Genomic DNA, 16825 nt, shown 5'->3' on the forward strand with positions numbered 1-16825 from the left:
ATCCAGAGCAGTGCTTGCTCATTGGGAGCAGCGTGGCCACATCAAGGTCTGGCTCTCCAGGCAGGGGATGATCTCTTCAACCCCTTCTGCCTACATCAGTATGGGATAGACCCACAGCCAAGCAGCTAGAGCTGCATTCCTGCACCTCAGAGCCCAAACCAAACAGAAAAGTCACAGCTCAGCCTCCAGGCAGGTCTTGGTAAATCCACCACAACTGAAATAAACCCCACTGATTTGGTGCAAACTTGAAGTATCTGTGCCAATTTCAGTGGAGCCAGCCCAGATTCACAGGGGCCATACAAAGTACAGCCCTGCCAGGAAAATATAGGCTGCACCTGGCTGGGCTCTGCTCCACTCCACCAGCACAGGTGAGGGAGAACTCTCCTCTGAAAGCCTTTGCAAAGAGCGTGACTCCAACAGTCATTCTCTTAATGATCACCAGGCCATGACTCCCACCAAGGCCTCGAGCCCTCCACTCCCTGACCCCAGCCCCCAGGGTGTTCCCCAGCAGTAACAGTGGTGGTTCAGCCACCCACAGGCATGGAAAGCACTTTTCAGTCCTGCTGCAAGATCCATCAGCTCCCCTTCTCCCCCCAGGTACCAATTATTACCATCTAAACAACTGCCAAAGGCAAGAGACTCACCTTACCTCCTGGTTGCGATGGGAGCCTGCCCAAGATAGGCTCATTTTCCAGAAAAGGATTGGCTCAATGGTGCCTTGGTTTCTGAATCTGCTTTACTGCCTCCTTCCAAGCACACCACTGCCAAGCACCCCAGCTGCAGAACCGTGCTGCTGTGTGGCCATCTTCTCACTCCCCTTCTGCTCTAGCACTTGAGGAAAAAACCCCACACTGCATCCCAAGCATCAGGCAGCTTCTTGGTCTGAAGTCAGGGAAACAGATTGCCTTTTACGAGCAGCAAAACCCTCCTGTTTGTAAGGGTCTGTCATAACCCTCCCTGTGCTTGTGCTTTATGTATGCAGAATGCAGAGTCCTTGAGACCCAAGAGCACAGCTAGAAACAGGACACCCTTCTGACCCACACAAGCTGAAAGCGCAGGTTGGGCTCCATTTGCTTTTTGCCACGTTTTTTGTATCACAACAGAGATAGAACAGCAAACTTCAGGAGGCATCTCCTTGCCACTGTCCATTTCTAGGCACAGAGAAAGTGTGTGTGTGTGGGGGAAGTCCAGGACCATCTTTAGGGTTACAGTATCTCAAGCTCATCTAAAGGCAAACTAGGATTTCATATGATGAAGCTGGGTTTCTTCTAATCTTACAGGATCCTAGCATACACAGAAGAGATCTTACAAGCTTTAAAGCAGTCTTAAGCCTTGGGGTCTCCCCTCCATGTCATAGGGCTAATTAAGAGTAAAAGGCTTTCAGTGTACAATTGTCAATGAGAACCTGAGCTTGAAACAGGGGCAACAGCATTTTGCACTGCATATGAGTGACACTGTTCTGCTACCACAACATCTGGCATTAAAAACACATTGAGGAGACAATAACAGTATGAAACGGGCTTGGCCCTGGGGTGCTGCTTTGCTTCTACACCTCCCAGCTGCAGCTGGGGAGAAGCAGGCCCCGTGGTTGGCATTTCCAAGGGGGCTGAGCTGATGAGCAGAGAAACTTCCCCTTCCCCAGGGAACGCAGCTGCCTTCTCTGTGCCTCCAGAGACGCCACAGGCTGACACAGCAGGATGCACCACTGCAGCTGCAGCCCTGCCCAGCACTCTGCACATCCCTCACCTGCTCCATCAGCACAACGTTCCCCTGACACGCAGTGCCTGGAACCCTGCACCTCCACCTAGGCAGCGCCAGAGACCACCCTGGGGCAGCACACGCTGTGCTCTGCAAACTCCATCGACGCCCCTACACGCTCCTCGGCCGAAACACTGCTCAGCCCCCGCGGGGGCTGCCCGTGCCTTGCCTGTGGTCCAGCACCTCGGGGAAAAGGAGGGATTTCTGCCTTGCCACGGGGCTAGCTGGAACTCTGAGGGAGGTCCAGCTCACCCTCAGTGTGGGGGGAGCACTGTGAGGAGCTGCAGTGATGCAGCTTCTCACAGGCGGATGACAGGCAGAAGACCACAGTGTGTCCTGCCCATCCAGACAGAAAGGACACCGAGCCCCCTGGCACTGCTCGGCAGCCTGCCACGAGCAGGAACACTGCAGAAATAGAAGCACACTCATCTCAGGAACCTGCTGGCATTGTCACTGACGTTAATGAAGTGTTTCAGAAAACAGAACAAATGCTTTGGCTTTCTGAGGCTGTGCCACCCCTTGTAACTTTCCACAAGAGCCACAGCGGAGCCCGGCAGCGGCAGGGCGCTGCTCTCTGTGCTGCTCGGCTCCCGGGCACACAGCCCTCCCCCAGAACCATGGTGTGGGCTCAGCTCTGCCAGGCTCCCGTGCAGGAAAGCCTGGCCAGCCCTTGGTGCCCAGGGAAGAAGAGGCTCCCAGGAGCCTGTGAAGCAAAACCTCTTAAGCGTACTCCATGGAAAATAGTGCCCAGGGGCAGGTCAAAGCTCACTGTGTTCATCTTTCCTTATCTTCAAACCTTGTCTCAAGCCCCATCTGGGTTCTTTTTCATTCCCCGAGGTCCCTCCCCAGCTCCTGCCTCCTGTCCTTTACCTCCTCACACATCTCCAGCTCTCTTCACACCAGTCCTTGGTCTCCGACAAACCCTGCAATGAAGTGCAGCCTGGAAGGGCCCCTAAAGTTTATTTACTGAGATGTTACACCACTTACAGCTAAGTGGAGGCACTTCAGGACTCTTTCAAATGAGAAACTACCACACAAATGCTTACTTGCTTCCTGAGAGCCTCCAGATACTCCCTGTTTCCTCTCCTGTGTGCTTCCTATCCTCTCTTCTCACCTCTCATCTCTCCTGCCCAAGCAGACCCAAAGGCCCTGCTGCAGCTGCTACCCTCTGCCTTTCCAGGCTCGCTTCTCCTGTGGCCAGATGCCTCCACAGCTACCACGAGTGGCAGTTTCTCCAAGGCTGCTCTTCTTGCTCCTTGGCAACAAATGGTTGAGAAGAGGGCAGGTGCAACTTTACTACTTCTCTCCATCTCTCGTTTGTCCCACAAGTTCATGAGGACATTCTGTAGAAATGGGAACCACTCTGTCCACAGCACCCAGGGCCCGCAGGATGTTGAATCTGTCCCTGGAAGAAGGGCTTTGAATTGCTGGGGGGGGCTCATGGTGAGTGCTGGGCTCAGGCAGGCAGCCAGCAAGTGGATGTGCACCTGACCTGCTGCTCTCTTTCCTTCCTGATCTCTGAGAGTCACAGAATCAGAGTCGTAGGGGCTGGAAGGGACCTCCAGAGCTCATCAGATCCAACCCCCTGCCAAAGCAGGGTCCTAGGACAGGTCACACAGGTAGGCATCCAGACAGGGCTGGAATCTCTCCAGAGAAGGAGACTCCACACCCCCTGGGCAGCCTGTCCCAGGGCTCCCTCACCCTCACCAGGAAGAAGTTCTTCCCCAAACTGGTGTGGAACTCCCTGTGCTCCAACTTGAAACCGTTGCCCCTTGTCCAGTCCCCACAGACACTGAAAAGGAGCTGGCCATTTCCCCCCATGTCCCACACTTGAGATATTTATAAACATTAATAAGATCCCCTCTTAGCCTTCTTTTCTCCAGGCTGAACAGTCCCAGCTCACTCATCTTTCCTCATAGGGGAGATGCTCCACTCCTTTAATCATCTCCTCTGGACTCTCTCCAGGAGATCCCTGTCCTTTTTATCCCAGGGAGCCCAGAACTGGACACAACACTCTAGGTAGGGCCTGACCAGGGCAGAGCAGAGGGGGAGGATCCCCTCCTTTGACCCACTGGCCACACTCCTCTTGATGCCCCCCAGGATCCCCTTGGCTCTCTCAGCCACCAGGGCACACTGCTGGCTCATAGCCAACCTGTCATCAACCAGGACCCCCAGGTCCTTCTCTGCAGAGCTCCTCCCCAGCAGGTCACCCCCAGCCTGTACCAATTCCAGCCATTATCCCTTCCCAGGTACAAGACCTGCTTTTATTATATCTCATTTGGTTTCTCACGGCCCAGCTCCCCAGCCTGTCCAGGTCACGGCCCTTAATCACACAGAGCCTCAATCCTAACCCCACTCCCCAGGTGTTCAGCTGAGGAATACACAAGTCACTCTGCGAAGGAGACGGCAGCTTGAGGCAGGCAGGAGCTCCTGCGGCCCAGCCCTGCCCGGCCCGTCGCCATGCTGCTCTGACCACCTCAGCACCAGGCGAGTCCCACACCTGCTCAGGCAGTGCTCAGCGCTCCCTGGAGGGGCACAGCCAAGTGTCTGTCCATCTCCTCCTCTGCTCCCTGCTCTCGGCAGCTTCTTTGCTTGCCACAATTCACTCGCATCAGCCCTGCCAGCTGTGACAGCCACTCTTTGCCCAGGACAAGGTAGCGCACCCTAAACTCCGCTTTAAACGAACATGGTTGTGGGTTTGCCTGGCAGATGGAACCGAAGGTCGCACAGACACCTCCTTTCATCTCGCAGGCCAAGTAAGGGTCTTGCGACCTACAACTTAACTTACAGTTGCAGTAGGAGCCGCACAAAAACAAAGTCGTAAGCTCAGTGCCCCCTCTGCTGGCTGCTGACAAGCAGTGCATACACAGGCCCTCCCAGGCCTCTTTTTCTCTGGTTGTAGTTTCAAACTCCCCTGGGAACTACTGGGAAAAGCCAACAGTGCCCTTCAGCCAGCAGAGAGGTTACTGCAGACGCCGGCAGAGAAGGAGCAAGAATCGCGTAACACAGTCAGGGCAGAGAGCTCCTACCTGGGCGCAGGCAGTGTCGATGAGGATGCTGTTCCGGCGGGGAGCGCAACATGAAGCTTCCAGCTTCGCTGACCCCAATCCATCACAGAAATATCCTAGTGCTGAAGAGATGAGGCTGATTTGTGCACAGGGAATCAGAGAACATGATACACTAGATAAAAACTCAATACACCAGTAACAAGTATGTTCAGCTTCAGCTCAGCCACGGTAGGTTGGCATCCTCTCCGGAGCGATGTGCATGGGATGTTAATGGGTTCACATCATCCCCCGGATCCTGCTGACACTACATCAGACTGAGTTTCAGAACAAAGCCCATCAGACTGTTTCCACACCCAAAAGGCCCCTCAGCCTAGATGCGAGATGTAGCTCTCAGCGACACCGTGGTAGAAGATACGACTCAGTGCAAGCACTCAGATGGTCTTCACTCAGGAAACACTTGTGAGGGATGTCCAGGCTGGCACAGCTTCTTTCAAAAGCAGACTGCCTACTCTGGACTCAAATCACATTGTCTCATCAGCAGAAAACACATTGTAAACCCGCTAGAGTTCAGCTCCCCAAGCCAGTCATGCAAAGCAACACCATCAGAAGATGGAATTGTTCATGGCCTTCCACCTGTTAATCATCCCTGTGACATGCTGACCCAGGGTGATCTGCTGCCCTTCCACCAGCTTTTGTGCCAAGTCCTACCAACAGTTCTGCTTAGGCTGCCGTCACCTCTCATGAAAACCCTTCTGAGCAGTAAGATCAGGAAACAGGAGGAGAAACGTGGGCTCAGAACTGCAGAGCCAAATAGGATTCAGGTAGGCCAGACAGACAGTAAGAAAGCACTTAACTTACTCTTCCAAATTACCAGAAACTTACTTAGATACTAGTCTTAGCTAATGTTTAATGGCACCCATTAAGGAAACCAAAGTGACTTCTGAGAAGGGGAATCTTTTAGCTGACAAGCACTTACTGAGTGAGCTTCTGAGCAGCATCTGGCAGGCGCAGCAGAGCAGGGAAAATCTGGATGATGTTATTTGCTGTAACAAAGACGCTGCTTACGATCCAGAGCACAAACCACACTCTTAATAAGGAAGCCTTACTTCCATTTGTCAGGAAACTGAGCTTTGAGCTACCTCCTGCCAGGCAGAGGCAGTGCTAGATGACTTGCTGTTTTTAAAATAAAGCCATGAACTCCTGAGCCATGTGCTTTGCTAGCAGACAATGACTTTTACAAAAAGCACATCTGGGGACAGAAGCAGCTCTGTGCAAAGAAAGCATTCACACCGTGCCTCTACTGAAATACATCACATCTCTGTTCAGCAACTGGTTCAGTTAACATTTTGAATGAAGCTCTTGTAATAGTTTCAAAAAAATAAAAAGGGTAGAAAATCACTGATCAAGACCAGAAAGACTTGTGCTCCTAACTCAGGTGCCACCTCTTCTCTCAAATAGAACACACAGGCTTCTTCAGTGGGTTTCTGACAAGGACCCTCATCCACTAAGAAAGAATTCCAGTTTTCAAATCCACACATATCAGAATGAAAAGCCCCTTCAAGCTTTTAAGATCTATAAATAAATTCCTTCTCTGTGTTGCAGCAATCACAAAATAGTATTAATTAACAGATGGCAATGGTAAAGACTGCAATGGTGATCACTGTGTACCAAGTCGCATTGCTTGTGCACTTGTTAGTCTCAGTGATAATCATGTATGAAAGGGGGAAAGAAACTATCCAGTGTGACCTACTAAACAGTATGCCAGTTCTCAAAACACTTCTTGCTGCTGGTCCAAATGACAGCACTGATTGCTTCCAGGCTGGCAGAAACAATCAACCACTTCATTCTGCTGAGCAAACATATTATCAATGCCAGAGCACAAACTAAGACAGTGTTTAGTGCAGAGGCAACTGAGGAACAAACATGAGCATTGCATGGAAGGGTAATTTAGATAGGTGAGAAAGTGTGTGTGTGTGTGCTGGTTGTAGAGGTATTTGTATTCAACAGGTGATGAAGCTTCCACAATTGCCTCAGAATCACAGAATCATTGTGTTGGAAAAGACCTTTAAGATCATCGAGTCCAACCATACCTGTCTGCTACTAAAACATATCCCTAAGCACCTCGTCTACCCATCTTTTAAATACATCCAGGGATATTGACTCAAGCCCCTCCCTGAGTAGCCTGTTCCAGTGCCCAGTAGACCTTTCGGTGCTAATGTCTGATCTGACCCTGCCCTGGCACAGTTTGAGGCCATTTCCCCTCATCCTGTCACCCATCACTTGGGCAAAGAGACCAACACTCTCCTCTCTGCAGCTTCCTTTCAGGTAGCTGTAGGTGAGAAGGTCTCCCCTCAGCCCCCTCTTCTCCAGACTGAACACCCCCAGCTCCCTCAGCCGCTCCTCATAAGATTTGTTCTCCAGCCCCTTGATCAGCTTCCTTGCCCTTCTCTGGACAAGAGGAGCTGAGAGCTTTAAGAGATGTTAATGTCAAACTTGGATGAAGAAGATTTTTCAGTTCCACTAACGATTCCAAAAGGAAAGCTTGACTGACTGTGTCCCCTAGTCTGTCAGTGCACAAGTAGCTCCAACTTTGTTCATCATCCGTTGCAGCCAGGCCTGCAGAGGGAGTTGTGGGTTCTCCTGGCAGAAACAGCATCTAAGGCCTCCTTGGACAAACATCATCCTGACAGGGGTCAGACAGGGCTAATCACAGAGTGTCTCAAGTTGGAAGGGACCCATAACGGTCATCAAGTCCAACTCCTTGCTTTAGGGGAAGGACCAGGCCAGGTCAGCTCATACCTCCTTTTCAAAACAGGCCACAAATCCCCAAACAAACAAGCAGCACCTCAGTTTTTGCCTATTTTTTATTTGATTGCAATGAAAACTGTTGTGGCAATACTGTAAAATGTGTCTATGGGCTGCTTTCTCATAAACATCAGCAGCTGTCCAGTTTACAAGTTGATGGACATGAGGAGAAAGTACATTTCAGACCTCTTTTGTAGAGCTCAGTAACGAGGATTTCACAGAATCACAGAATCTTAGGGGTTGGAAGGGACCTCAACAGATCATCGGGTCCAACCCCCCTGCCAAAGCAGGCTCCCTATCTCATATTACACAGATAGGCATCCAGACGAGACTTGAATATCTCCAGAGAAGGAGACTCAACCACCTCCCTGGGCAGCCTATTCCACTGCTCCGTCACCCTCACTGTGAAAAAGTTCTTCCGCATGTTGGTGCGGAACTTCCTATGCTCCAGCTTACAGCCATTGCCCCTAGTCCTGTCCCCACAGACCACTGAAAAGGGGCTGGCCAAATCCCCCTGCGTCCCAAGTCTAAGATATTTATAAACACTAATTAGGTCTCCCCTAAGCCTTCTTTTCTCCAGGCTGAACAGACCCAGCTTACTCAGCCTTTCCTCATATGGGAGATGTTCCAGGCCCCTAATCATCTTCATGGCCCTTCTCTGGACTCTCTCCAGGAGATCCCTGTCTTTTTTATACCATGGAGCCCAGAACTGGACACAGTACTCCAGGTGGGGCCTGACCAACGCAGAGTAGAGGGGGAGGATCACTTCCTTCGACCTGCTGGACATACTCTTCCTGATGCATCCCAGGATCCCATTGGCTCTCTTCGCCACCAGTGCGCACTGCTGGCTCATAGCCAACCTGTCATCATATTGTGCCATTCTGAAAATACAAAAGTTCAAACCCCTCCAACTCAAAGCTTGCCACAGCACAGCCACCAAGGACAGTCTGCCTTCATAAAAAGTACGGAGCGCTCTTTTGTTCTGTGTCTGGACAGAAGAAAAGTATTCCAGCCAGCAAGGAAAAACCAGGAAAAAAGCAGAAGCAAAACAACAGATACCAAATCTACTAACAACACACTGTCATTCAAAATCACAGGATCGGGGTTTCTCAGGCTCTGACTGGTGGTTGCTCCTAAACACTCAGGGTTACTAAAAATGTCACTGTCTGCTTAGAAAAAGCCAGTGACATTGCAGACTAAGAATTGTTTTCTGTCAGCTCTGAAGTAATGATTTGGGTTACAAACCAACTAGATCTCAAAGTCACCACCTCATTAAAATAATCCTTCCATTTCAGAAACACTTCTCATTGCAGATGGAGTTAATATTTGCTGTCCCTGCAGCTCTGCTGGACACAGCTCTGACACGCTACATGACATCTATGCTAGAGCACTCAGCAGCAGGGGACAAATACAGACCCAGCCACTTTCCACCACTCAACAGCTGAGGTGACGTGGAGCCGCCTCTATCCATCTCGTGCTTCAAGAAAATGCCATTTATCAAATGGATAGCTTATTGATTGGTTGGCAGCATCGCTCCCACAACGCCAGCATGCAGCTGTTACCCACACAGGGCAAGTCACAGGAACTACCTCTACACTCACATGACTGCACAAATGTGGCTCCTGACCACGTTACCTGCAAGAGCAGAGGAACAACAGGTAAAAGCAGGACTGCATTGTGTGTCATGGCCATGGTTTTGTAGAGACCTTACCAATCTATGACTAATTTTTCTGCTGTGGGGCAGTTAACAACAAGCATTTTACATTCAGTGCATCCCATTACAAAGTATTTATTCAACTTAAAAGATCCAGAAACAGGCAGTAGACAAAAGCTCCATGAAAGCACAGAGACTGTTCAGTGCCATTCAGTCACCAAGTGCAGCAGCACTTGATCTCACCTGTACCTGAAATACTTTGCCGGGCACAGCTTCCAGTGAGTCTCCTGTGGCAGGACAGCGGGCCCTGGGCAACTGAGGCAGAGATGCAAAAGCCAGCACACTGCCCCCTCTCACCAGCTGCAGGGGCAGAGCTTTCACTCCTCTGGCCACAGAATGGCCACGTACCCTTTGTACCTGAGGTGTCCAGTCTGAACCATCCGATAGCCAGGTGCATCTGGGAGTCCAGTAACAACTCTGCTGAGATCTGGGTATTGCTGTCATTCCCTGCAATCCCACAGGAGAGAAAGTGCTCAGTGTCACTGCCAGCTGGTACTCTGCAAGGTTTCCCTTCTACACATGCTTAGAAACACCCTTAAGATGTCTAATAACTGTTTCAAACCATCCTGATGACTGGGGGATCTACATCCTACAGCAATAACCATCTGTCTTCTGCCTGCACTTCAGTGGGACTTCAGATAATCTGGTCTTAAGGGCATCTACATGGGATGAAACTACTGTGCTGTTCAGCAAGTTCCAACTGCCTGGTATGACATCTACTAGGATTATTTAGCTGGGATCATTTACATGGATCAGAAGGAAGGAAACTCAGTTCGTTTGCTCTGTCCCTTCTATTACCCAAATTTAGCATTCAGAAGAATTTCTTATGGGAAAACAGATCACTTGGAGGTTCATAATGGGAGAGTTTCCATACACAGTGCTGCTTCTGACCCAGTCTAGACTCTTTGTAGCCTCCTCTGTAAAACACACAGAAGAGCTTAACACCCATCACAGAGATGCATCCATTGCAAAAGCCACTTGCATCAAACAAGAACTCTCTCCACCCCATGCACCCCTCAAGGACTGAAAGGGAGAGATACAAAAGGATGAGGCCACACAAGACCCGTCCCACCAATTCAATCGCTACATGAGTTAGGAAAGGTATTTTTCTTCAGGGCATCTACACTGTATACAAGTGTCAGCAAAAAAAACACATTCCTGCCTCACAAAGAGTACATGTTCCATCTCAATGTATAAGAAATGGAAAAAATTCTGTGTGGTTTGTACCACTTTTTTTTCCCCACATCACTGGGGGGTCTCCAAAGAACAGGGAACCTGGAAACAGCAGTTCCCAGAAGGCTGGAATGGGAAGGGCAAGATGAAATACAAAGTTTTTGTGGGGTTTTTTTGCCCCAAATAGATTCAGTATTGTAAAATATCAATTTGGAAGATAAGGAATAACAAATATTAATTACCCATTCAGAAAATCCTTTCATACCCTTTAGCTACCCAGAAACACTTCAACTGCAAATCCTCAGGATTGATAAGCTGTACATCTATCCAGTGACGTGATGCAATCTGGTTTTATACTCTGGCCATCTGCCTTTAAAACTTGCACTAGTCTCATCTGAAGATGTTACAGATAAGAATTCCCATTAATGGACAGGGAGACTGTCCTTCCCCAAAACTGACTAATCTTTCTCTTGTGTGACACACAGGCTGTAAATCTCTTGGTATCCCCCACTGCACCTGCATGTTCTTCAGGGTTTTAACCATCCGTATACGTGAACTTTCTTTTCCCGTAACTCTGGACCAGACTGGAAGCTGTGATTTGAGAAGCCTGGCCCTTTTCCCAGCACTGGAAGTCATTCAGCCCCTTCTGGCCAGCTCGGAATAAGGCTCGCTCCAATTCATCCAGCCGAGCCACCAGCGCCGACGTGTCTTCGTTGTAGGCGTTCTGAGAGGAGTCCATGATACCACGGAAATGGCTGATAACGTCTGAAGAAGGTAAGCAAAGTTACTGACAGATACCAGACACAGCAGCTTCTTCAGTTCCAATGCTAGAGGCCCAAGCTTTCAACATTAAAAAGGCAGAGGTGCAGGTTCTAGCTCACAACTAGTCAAGGGTCTGCAAACAGCGTAGCACCCACTAACCTTGGGTACAAAGACCTATTGCACCTGTTAGCCTTGGATACAAAGACAAACCACGTTCTGCCTCAGCTGAGAGAGCAAGTGCCTGATACACTGGATGGGAAGCAAGCATAGAATTGGCTTTTGGCCTCTTCTAAAGACCAGTCTGAGCAAAGCAGAGGGTGTAATACAGTTACCATCTGTTCTCACTTCACAAGCAGTCGTGGCTTTCCAGTGCGTGGAATGACTCTCATGCCACAGCACCTGCTACAGGACCGCACCAGCTACAACTTCGAAGAGGCCTGGAAGTTAAACTAAACCCCCACTGAAAAACATTCAGTATGCTGAACAAAAAAAGCCCAAAACCCCCAGACAGACAACTAATAAACAGCATTTTAGAGAGCTAAGCAACAAGACATGTTTTTTATTTTCCTCCTTATCTTTGCTTTTGGGAATAATAATAAAAAAAAGCTGTCAAAACTCTTCTCAAAATTCTTTTGAGAGCTGTGCTGTTATTTCAGAAGCTGATTTTAGAATAATCAGAATTGTAAACTTTACATACTTACTTATAGAATATGTATGATGAATTCGTAACTCTCATTTTGACTTTGTAACCAAATAACATTTACAGTTGCAGAATATTTGGGAGAGGGGCATTTTTTTGTGTTTTATTTCTTAAACCAGCACTAGTCCTTTCTTGTTTGCTTTTAATAAGGAGAAAGCGTAGCTTGCATGCTTGGATTTTTCTGTCAACAAATGACGTGTGCTAATGTGGCTTTTTCCTGAGATGTCTAGCAAAAAGACAAGGAAAGATGTGGTCACCTCCAAGCTTTTACTGCACAACCCCAAGGAGACAGCAATGCTTTAAAGCCTCTCTGCTTAAGAAACAAATATAAAAAAAAACAAGAAAGGGAAAAAGCCAGTAACAGTCACTCCAGACTACCTGGAGAACTGGTTGGAGAAATCTCTGAGCTGTCAGTGGTTATCTTTAAAAGCTCAAGGAACACACAAGTCCAGAAACAGACAAAGATGGGACCTATCTTTTTGTGGTAGTTAAACCCTGGCTGGCAGTCAGACACCCACCAAAGCTGCTCCATCACTCTCCTTTTCAGCTGGACAGGGGAGACATTGAGAGACATTGAGAGGCTGAGGAGTGGAGCTCAGGCCAGGGAGAGATCATCCTGTAATAAGTGTCACGGGCAGAACAGACTCAGCACAGAATAAAGGAAGGAAAACTCTCCAATTGATGTCTCTGCCCTGCACCCCCAGGGACACCAGAGTCGGGGGATGAGAAGTGTGGCCAGAGCTTAAAGCACCTTCTTCCCACCCCCCTTCTCAGCAGACTGCACTTTAGGCAGGATTTCGCTCCCTTCTCCCCACATTGTGGCACAGGGAGGGGCAGGGATTGGGGATTCGGTCAGTTCTCCTTCTCAGCTTCCTCACACCCTTCCCCTGTTTCAACATGGGGTACCACACTGGAAAGCACAACCCACTGAGAGATACCAAATGAATTGTGACTGCTGCAGGAAGGAAGAGAATAACCTGCCCTCAGTATTTACCTTGCTGGAGACAGAGAACAGAGCTTGTGAGGCAGCAAAGGAGCATTAGATTAGGCATTAAAGGGACCCTTCTAATGTCAGTATGGCGAAGCACTGGAACGGATTGCCCAGAGCAGCAGGAAGCCTCATCATTACAGAGCTCTAAACACCAGGTAGAAAAATAAAAATAATAGAGGGTGAATTAATTCCACTCATCAGCAAGGGCATGATTAAATAATCCTATGTTTCCTCTAGTCCTGTTTTACAGGATTTTATGAAATACCATATTCACAGTGTGGAAACTCCAGACTAAAATTACACTCCTGGATGCTGACCTGAGGCTTCCATCACCAGACTGTGCAGCTGTCAACAGGGCCACCCCACACCTTGAGCCAGAAATCCATTTCCAATCAAAAAGTCATTTGGATTAAACCAGGATATTTCTCTGGAAGACTACTGAACAGCTGCAAACAAGAGGAAGATGGAAAAAGATAAACCCACATTTCCAGCTGTGGCTCAGATACTTGCCTGCAGGATAGTCTGAGCTATCTCAGGATTCTCTGGGTTGTCAAAATTCAGAAGCTGGGAGCCAAATCCATAGTAGTAGGGCCCCATTTTATGCAGATCAACCACATTGGCATCAGCGCTGAACACTGTCCTCCAGGCTTCCTTGTAAATCTTTGGCAGTTCCACAAAAATGATTCTCCTTTTGCTGTCATGCAGCCCTTTAGCAAGCCACAGAGGTATTTCCAGCTTTGATCCCTGCATGAACAATACATACCAAAAGTTGCCCTTGCCATGAAACTACACATAAAGCAACTCCAGAGCAGGCAGTGAACTTAATTAATAAAGATCTAGCATTACAAAACATCAATTCTGCTTCCAGAACAGCCTATTGTAATTGTGACATAAGCCAGACACACTTCAGATGCGCTGTGACTGTACACTTCTGAAAGTGGATTTTTTAATTGATGTTGCATCACCAGATCATTAAACACCAGAAAAAAAAAAATATGCCAAATGCACGCAGTGAAAATAATACCACCTTTTAAAAAAGCAGCTAGAAGCATGCATTTCATAGAATCCTAGAATCTCCCAAGTTGGAAGGGACCCATAAGGACCATAGAGTCCAGCTCCTGGCTCCACACAGGACCAGCCCAAAGCATGTGACTGAGGACACCACCCAGATGCTTCCTGCCCAGAGCTCTGACCCCTTCCCTGGGGAGCCTGTGCCAGTACCCGACTCCCCTCTCAGCACAGAACCTCTTCATGACACCCAGCCTAAACCTCCCCTGGCCCAGCTTCACGCTGTTCTCTCGGGTTCTGTCCCTGGTCCCCAAAGAGAGGAGAGAGATCGGCGCTGCCCCTTCGCTCCCCTGGCAGGAAGCCACAGACCCCACCAGGTCTACCCTCAGCCTCCTCTTCTCCAGGCTGGACAAACGCAGGGACTCCAGCCTCTCCTTCCCCTCCAGACCCTGCCCCATGCTCGCTGCCTCCTCTGGACACTCCAATAGATTTATGTCCCTCTTGTCCTGTGGCGCCCAAACCTGCCCCCAGGACTGGAGGTGAGGCCGCCCCAGCGCAGCGCTGAGCGGGACAATCCCCCCCTGTCCCGGCAGGCCGTGCCAGGCTGGATGCACCCCAGGATGGGGTTGGCCTCCTGCCTGCCTGGGCACGCTGCTGGCTCGTGGGGAACTCGCTCTCCACCCCCAAACCCCTCTCACACGGCCTCCAGCGCCTGATCCCCCAGGCTGGATGTGCAGCCAGGGTCGCCCCTTCCCAGGGGCAGGACCCAGCACTCACCCTCATTAAACTTCGTGCTGCTGGTGCCTGTCCAGCTCTCCGGCCTGTCCGGGCCTCTCTGCGAGGCTTCCCCACCCTCAGCGGGGTCGGCAGCCCCTCCCAACTCGGTGCCATCTGCAGATTCCCTTGAGACACCCTCTAGTCCTGAGCCCAGGCCCGTTATGGAAACGTTACAAAGCACCAGCCTGAACTGGAGCCCTGGGAACCCACCAGTGACCGGCCGCCAGCCAGAGGGAGCCCCATTCACCACCCCACTGATTACCCCATCTCCTGGCAGCGGCCCCAGACCCGGCGGGGCAGGCGGAGCCCTCACGGGAACCAGGGCCCCGCCCCGCACGGCGGCCGCTGGGAGCTGTAGTCCCGCCTCCCCCCGGCCCTCACCTCAGGGATCGCGTCGCCGCTGCCCGCCCCCTGGCCCAGCGCGAAGGCCAGGCGCGGCAGAGTGCTCTCCGCCCGGCCCGGCAGCTTCTCCTGCGACATCAGGATGTCGTCCAGCGACAGGAAGTTCTCCTCCAGGCCCAGCCCGGGGCCCACCGGGAAATACGCCTCGGACATGGCCGAGCGAGCGGCCCCGCCGAGCTCCCGCGCGGCCCCGAAACCCCTCCCCCCGCCCCGGGCAGCGCGTGGCCGCGCATGCGCTGTGGCGCCATCCGGTCCCACCCCTGACCCGGCGGAAGTTGCGGCGAGGGTCAGCCTGGCCGCGGGGGTCAGCCTGACCGCGGGGGTCAGCCTGGCCGCGGCGGGTTTTCCCTGCCCCTGCCCGCCCCAGAAGGGCCGCGGCCGCGCAGACGCCGCTGCCTGGAGGCCCCAGAGCGCGGGCAGGCGCTGTGCCGGGGCGGGGGCCGGGGCAGACCTCGGGCTTGCGCTGCGAGCTCGCGGAGCCCCGGGCTGGGCGCTGCCGTTGTCCCGCCCGTGCCGGCCCGGCCTCCTTTCGCCACCGCCGGCAGCCTGTATAGGGACAGGCGGCCGTGCGCCCGCCTCCAGGGCGGGCCTTGGGCAGCCCCTCGCGGCTGGCCCACCTCCGGCACGCCTGGCCTCGGGCAGAGCGGTGAGCGGGCACCTCGGACACACGCACCGCCCCGTCTCGCTGCTGCCCTGTCCCCGGCAGGGCCCCGACAGGGAGCGGCCCCAGCGACCCACCGCAGCATCCCACCCTTCAGACGGGGGGGGCTTGCCCTGCAGTCCTCAGATGCACTCACCTGAACCCTCCGATTAGCTGTGTGAAAAGCCCGGGGAATGCTACTTGCAGAGTTCGTTAGTTATCCGGGTGTTTCTTCTTGGCCACTGAGGACACGGGTCACCGCTCAGAGGAGAAGCTCAGGCTGAGGGATGTGGCTGCGATGAGAGGTTGGCTCCTGTGGTGGTTTACCCCAGCCGGCAGCTCAAGCAGCCGCGCAGCCGTTCACCCGCATCCCCGCTGTGGGGCTGGAGAGGGCAAGGTAAAGCTGTAGGTCAGGAAGAAGACAGTTAAACAGGAAAGTGATAATATTATAAATACAGACCATGACAGTGTATGGTATGGACTGTCCCTTTGGGCAGTCTGTCCCAGACGTGTCCCCTCACAGCTTGTTGTCATCCCCCCTCTCTCTTCTCCTCGGCAGGGCAGCATGAGGAGATGAAAAGGCCTTGACTGCTTGGCAAAAGCTAAAAACATCCTTTATCAATGTTATTCTCACCCTAAAAGCAAACCACAGCACTGCACCAGCTGCTGAAAAGAAAATTTACCTCTGCTGAAACCTGGACACGGAATCACAGAGCGGTAGGGCTTGGAAGGGACACCCCCCCCCCCCCCCAAATCATCTAGTTAAATCTCCACCCCTGCTAAAGCACTTAAAGCAAGTTGCACAAGATCAAGTCATGGGGGTGTGGGGGGGGTTAAATCTGTCCAGAGAAGACTCCCAGCCTATCTTGGCAGTCTGTCCCAGCACTCTGTCTCCCTCACACTAAAGTCTTTTTCTCACGTTCAGCTGGAACTTCTGTGTTAACTGTTTGTGCCCATCCCAAAGTAACATATTTTAGTGCTATAAAATAACTACTGGAGTCATATTTTGATGGCAGAATCAAATAACCTTGTGTTAAATTCTGGGACTGATTGTGTAAGTGTAAAGACTGGGGTTCCCCCCATTTTT

At 51.2% G+C, this 16825-nt stretch overlaps 2 protein-coding genes across 2 annotated transcripts in view; one reads left to right on the plus strand and one right to left on the minus strand.

The window, feature by feature from the left end:
- LOC311196741 (protein NDRG4-like) overlaps nucleotides 1-16825 on the plus strand; it is a gene marked incomplete at both ends in the record, with an annotated part of 721213 nt that overhangs the window by 284810 nt on the left and 419578 nt on the right.
- Nucleotides 9348-15270, minus strand: LOC311196743 (DNA replication complex GINS protein PSF3-like). The gene is made up of 4 exons (XM_084270365.1): nucleotides 15078-15270; nucleotides 13418-13655; nucleotides 10975-11223; nucleotides 9348-9732 (listed from the first exon to the last, which is right to left on the minus strand). The coding sequence occupies exons 1-3, from the start codon at nucleotides 15249-15251 to the stop codon at nucleotides 10994-10996; spliced, it is 642 nt and encodes a 213-aa protein (XP_084126491.1). The 5' UTR covers nucleotides 15252-15270; the 3' UTR covers nucleotides 9348-9732; nucleotides 10975-10993.

Source organism: Gallinula chloropus, assembly GCF_964237585.1.
Source record: "Gallinula chloropus genome assembly, chromosome: 13".
Lineage (NCBI taxonomy): Eukaryota > Metazoa > Chordata > Aves > Gruiformes > Rallidae > Gallinula > Gallinula chloropus.

Excerpts from the sequence above, each read along its gene's own strand:
- LOC311196743 (XM_084270365.1), bottom strand. The coding sequence starts at position 15,251 with ATGTCCGAGGCGTATTTCCCGGTGGGCCCCGGGCTGGGCCTGGAGGAG. Across the intron at positions 13,656-15,077 it reads GCGGCGACGCGATCCCTGAG|GGATCAAAGCTGGAAATACC; the intron begins GTGAGGGCCGGG and ends TTGTTCATGCAG. Across the intron at positions 11,224-13,417 it reads TCAGACTATCCTGCAGGCAA|ACGTTATCAGCCATTTCCGT; the intron begins GTATCTGAGCCA and ends TACCTTCTTCAG.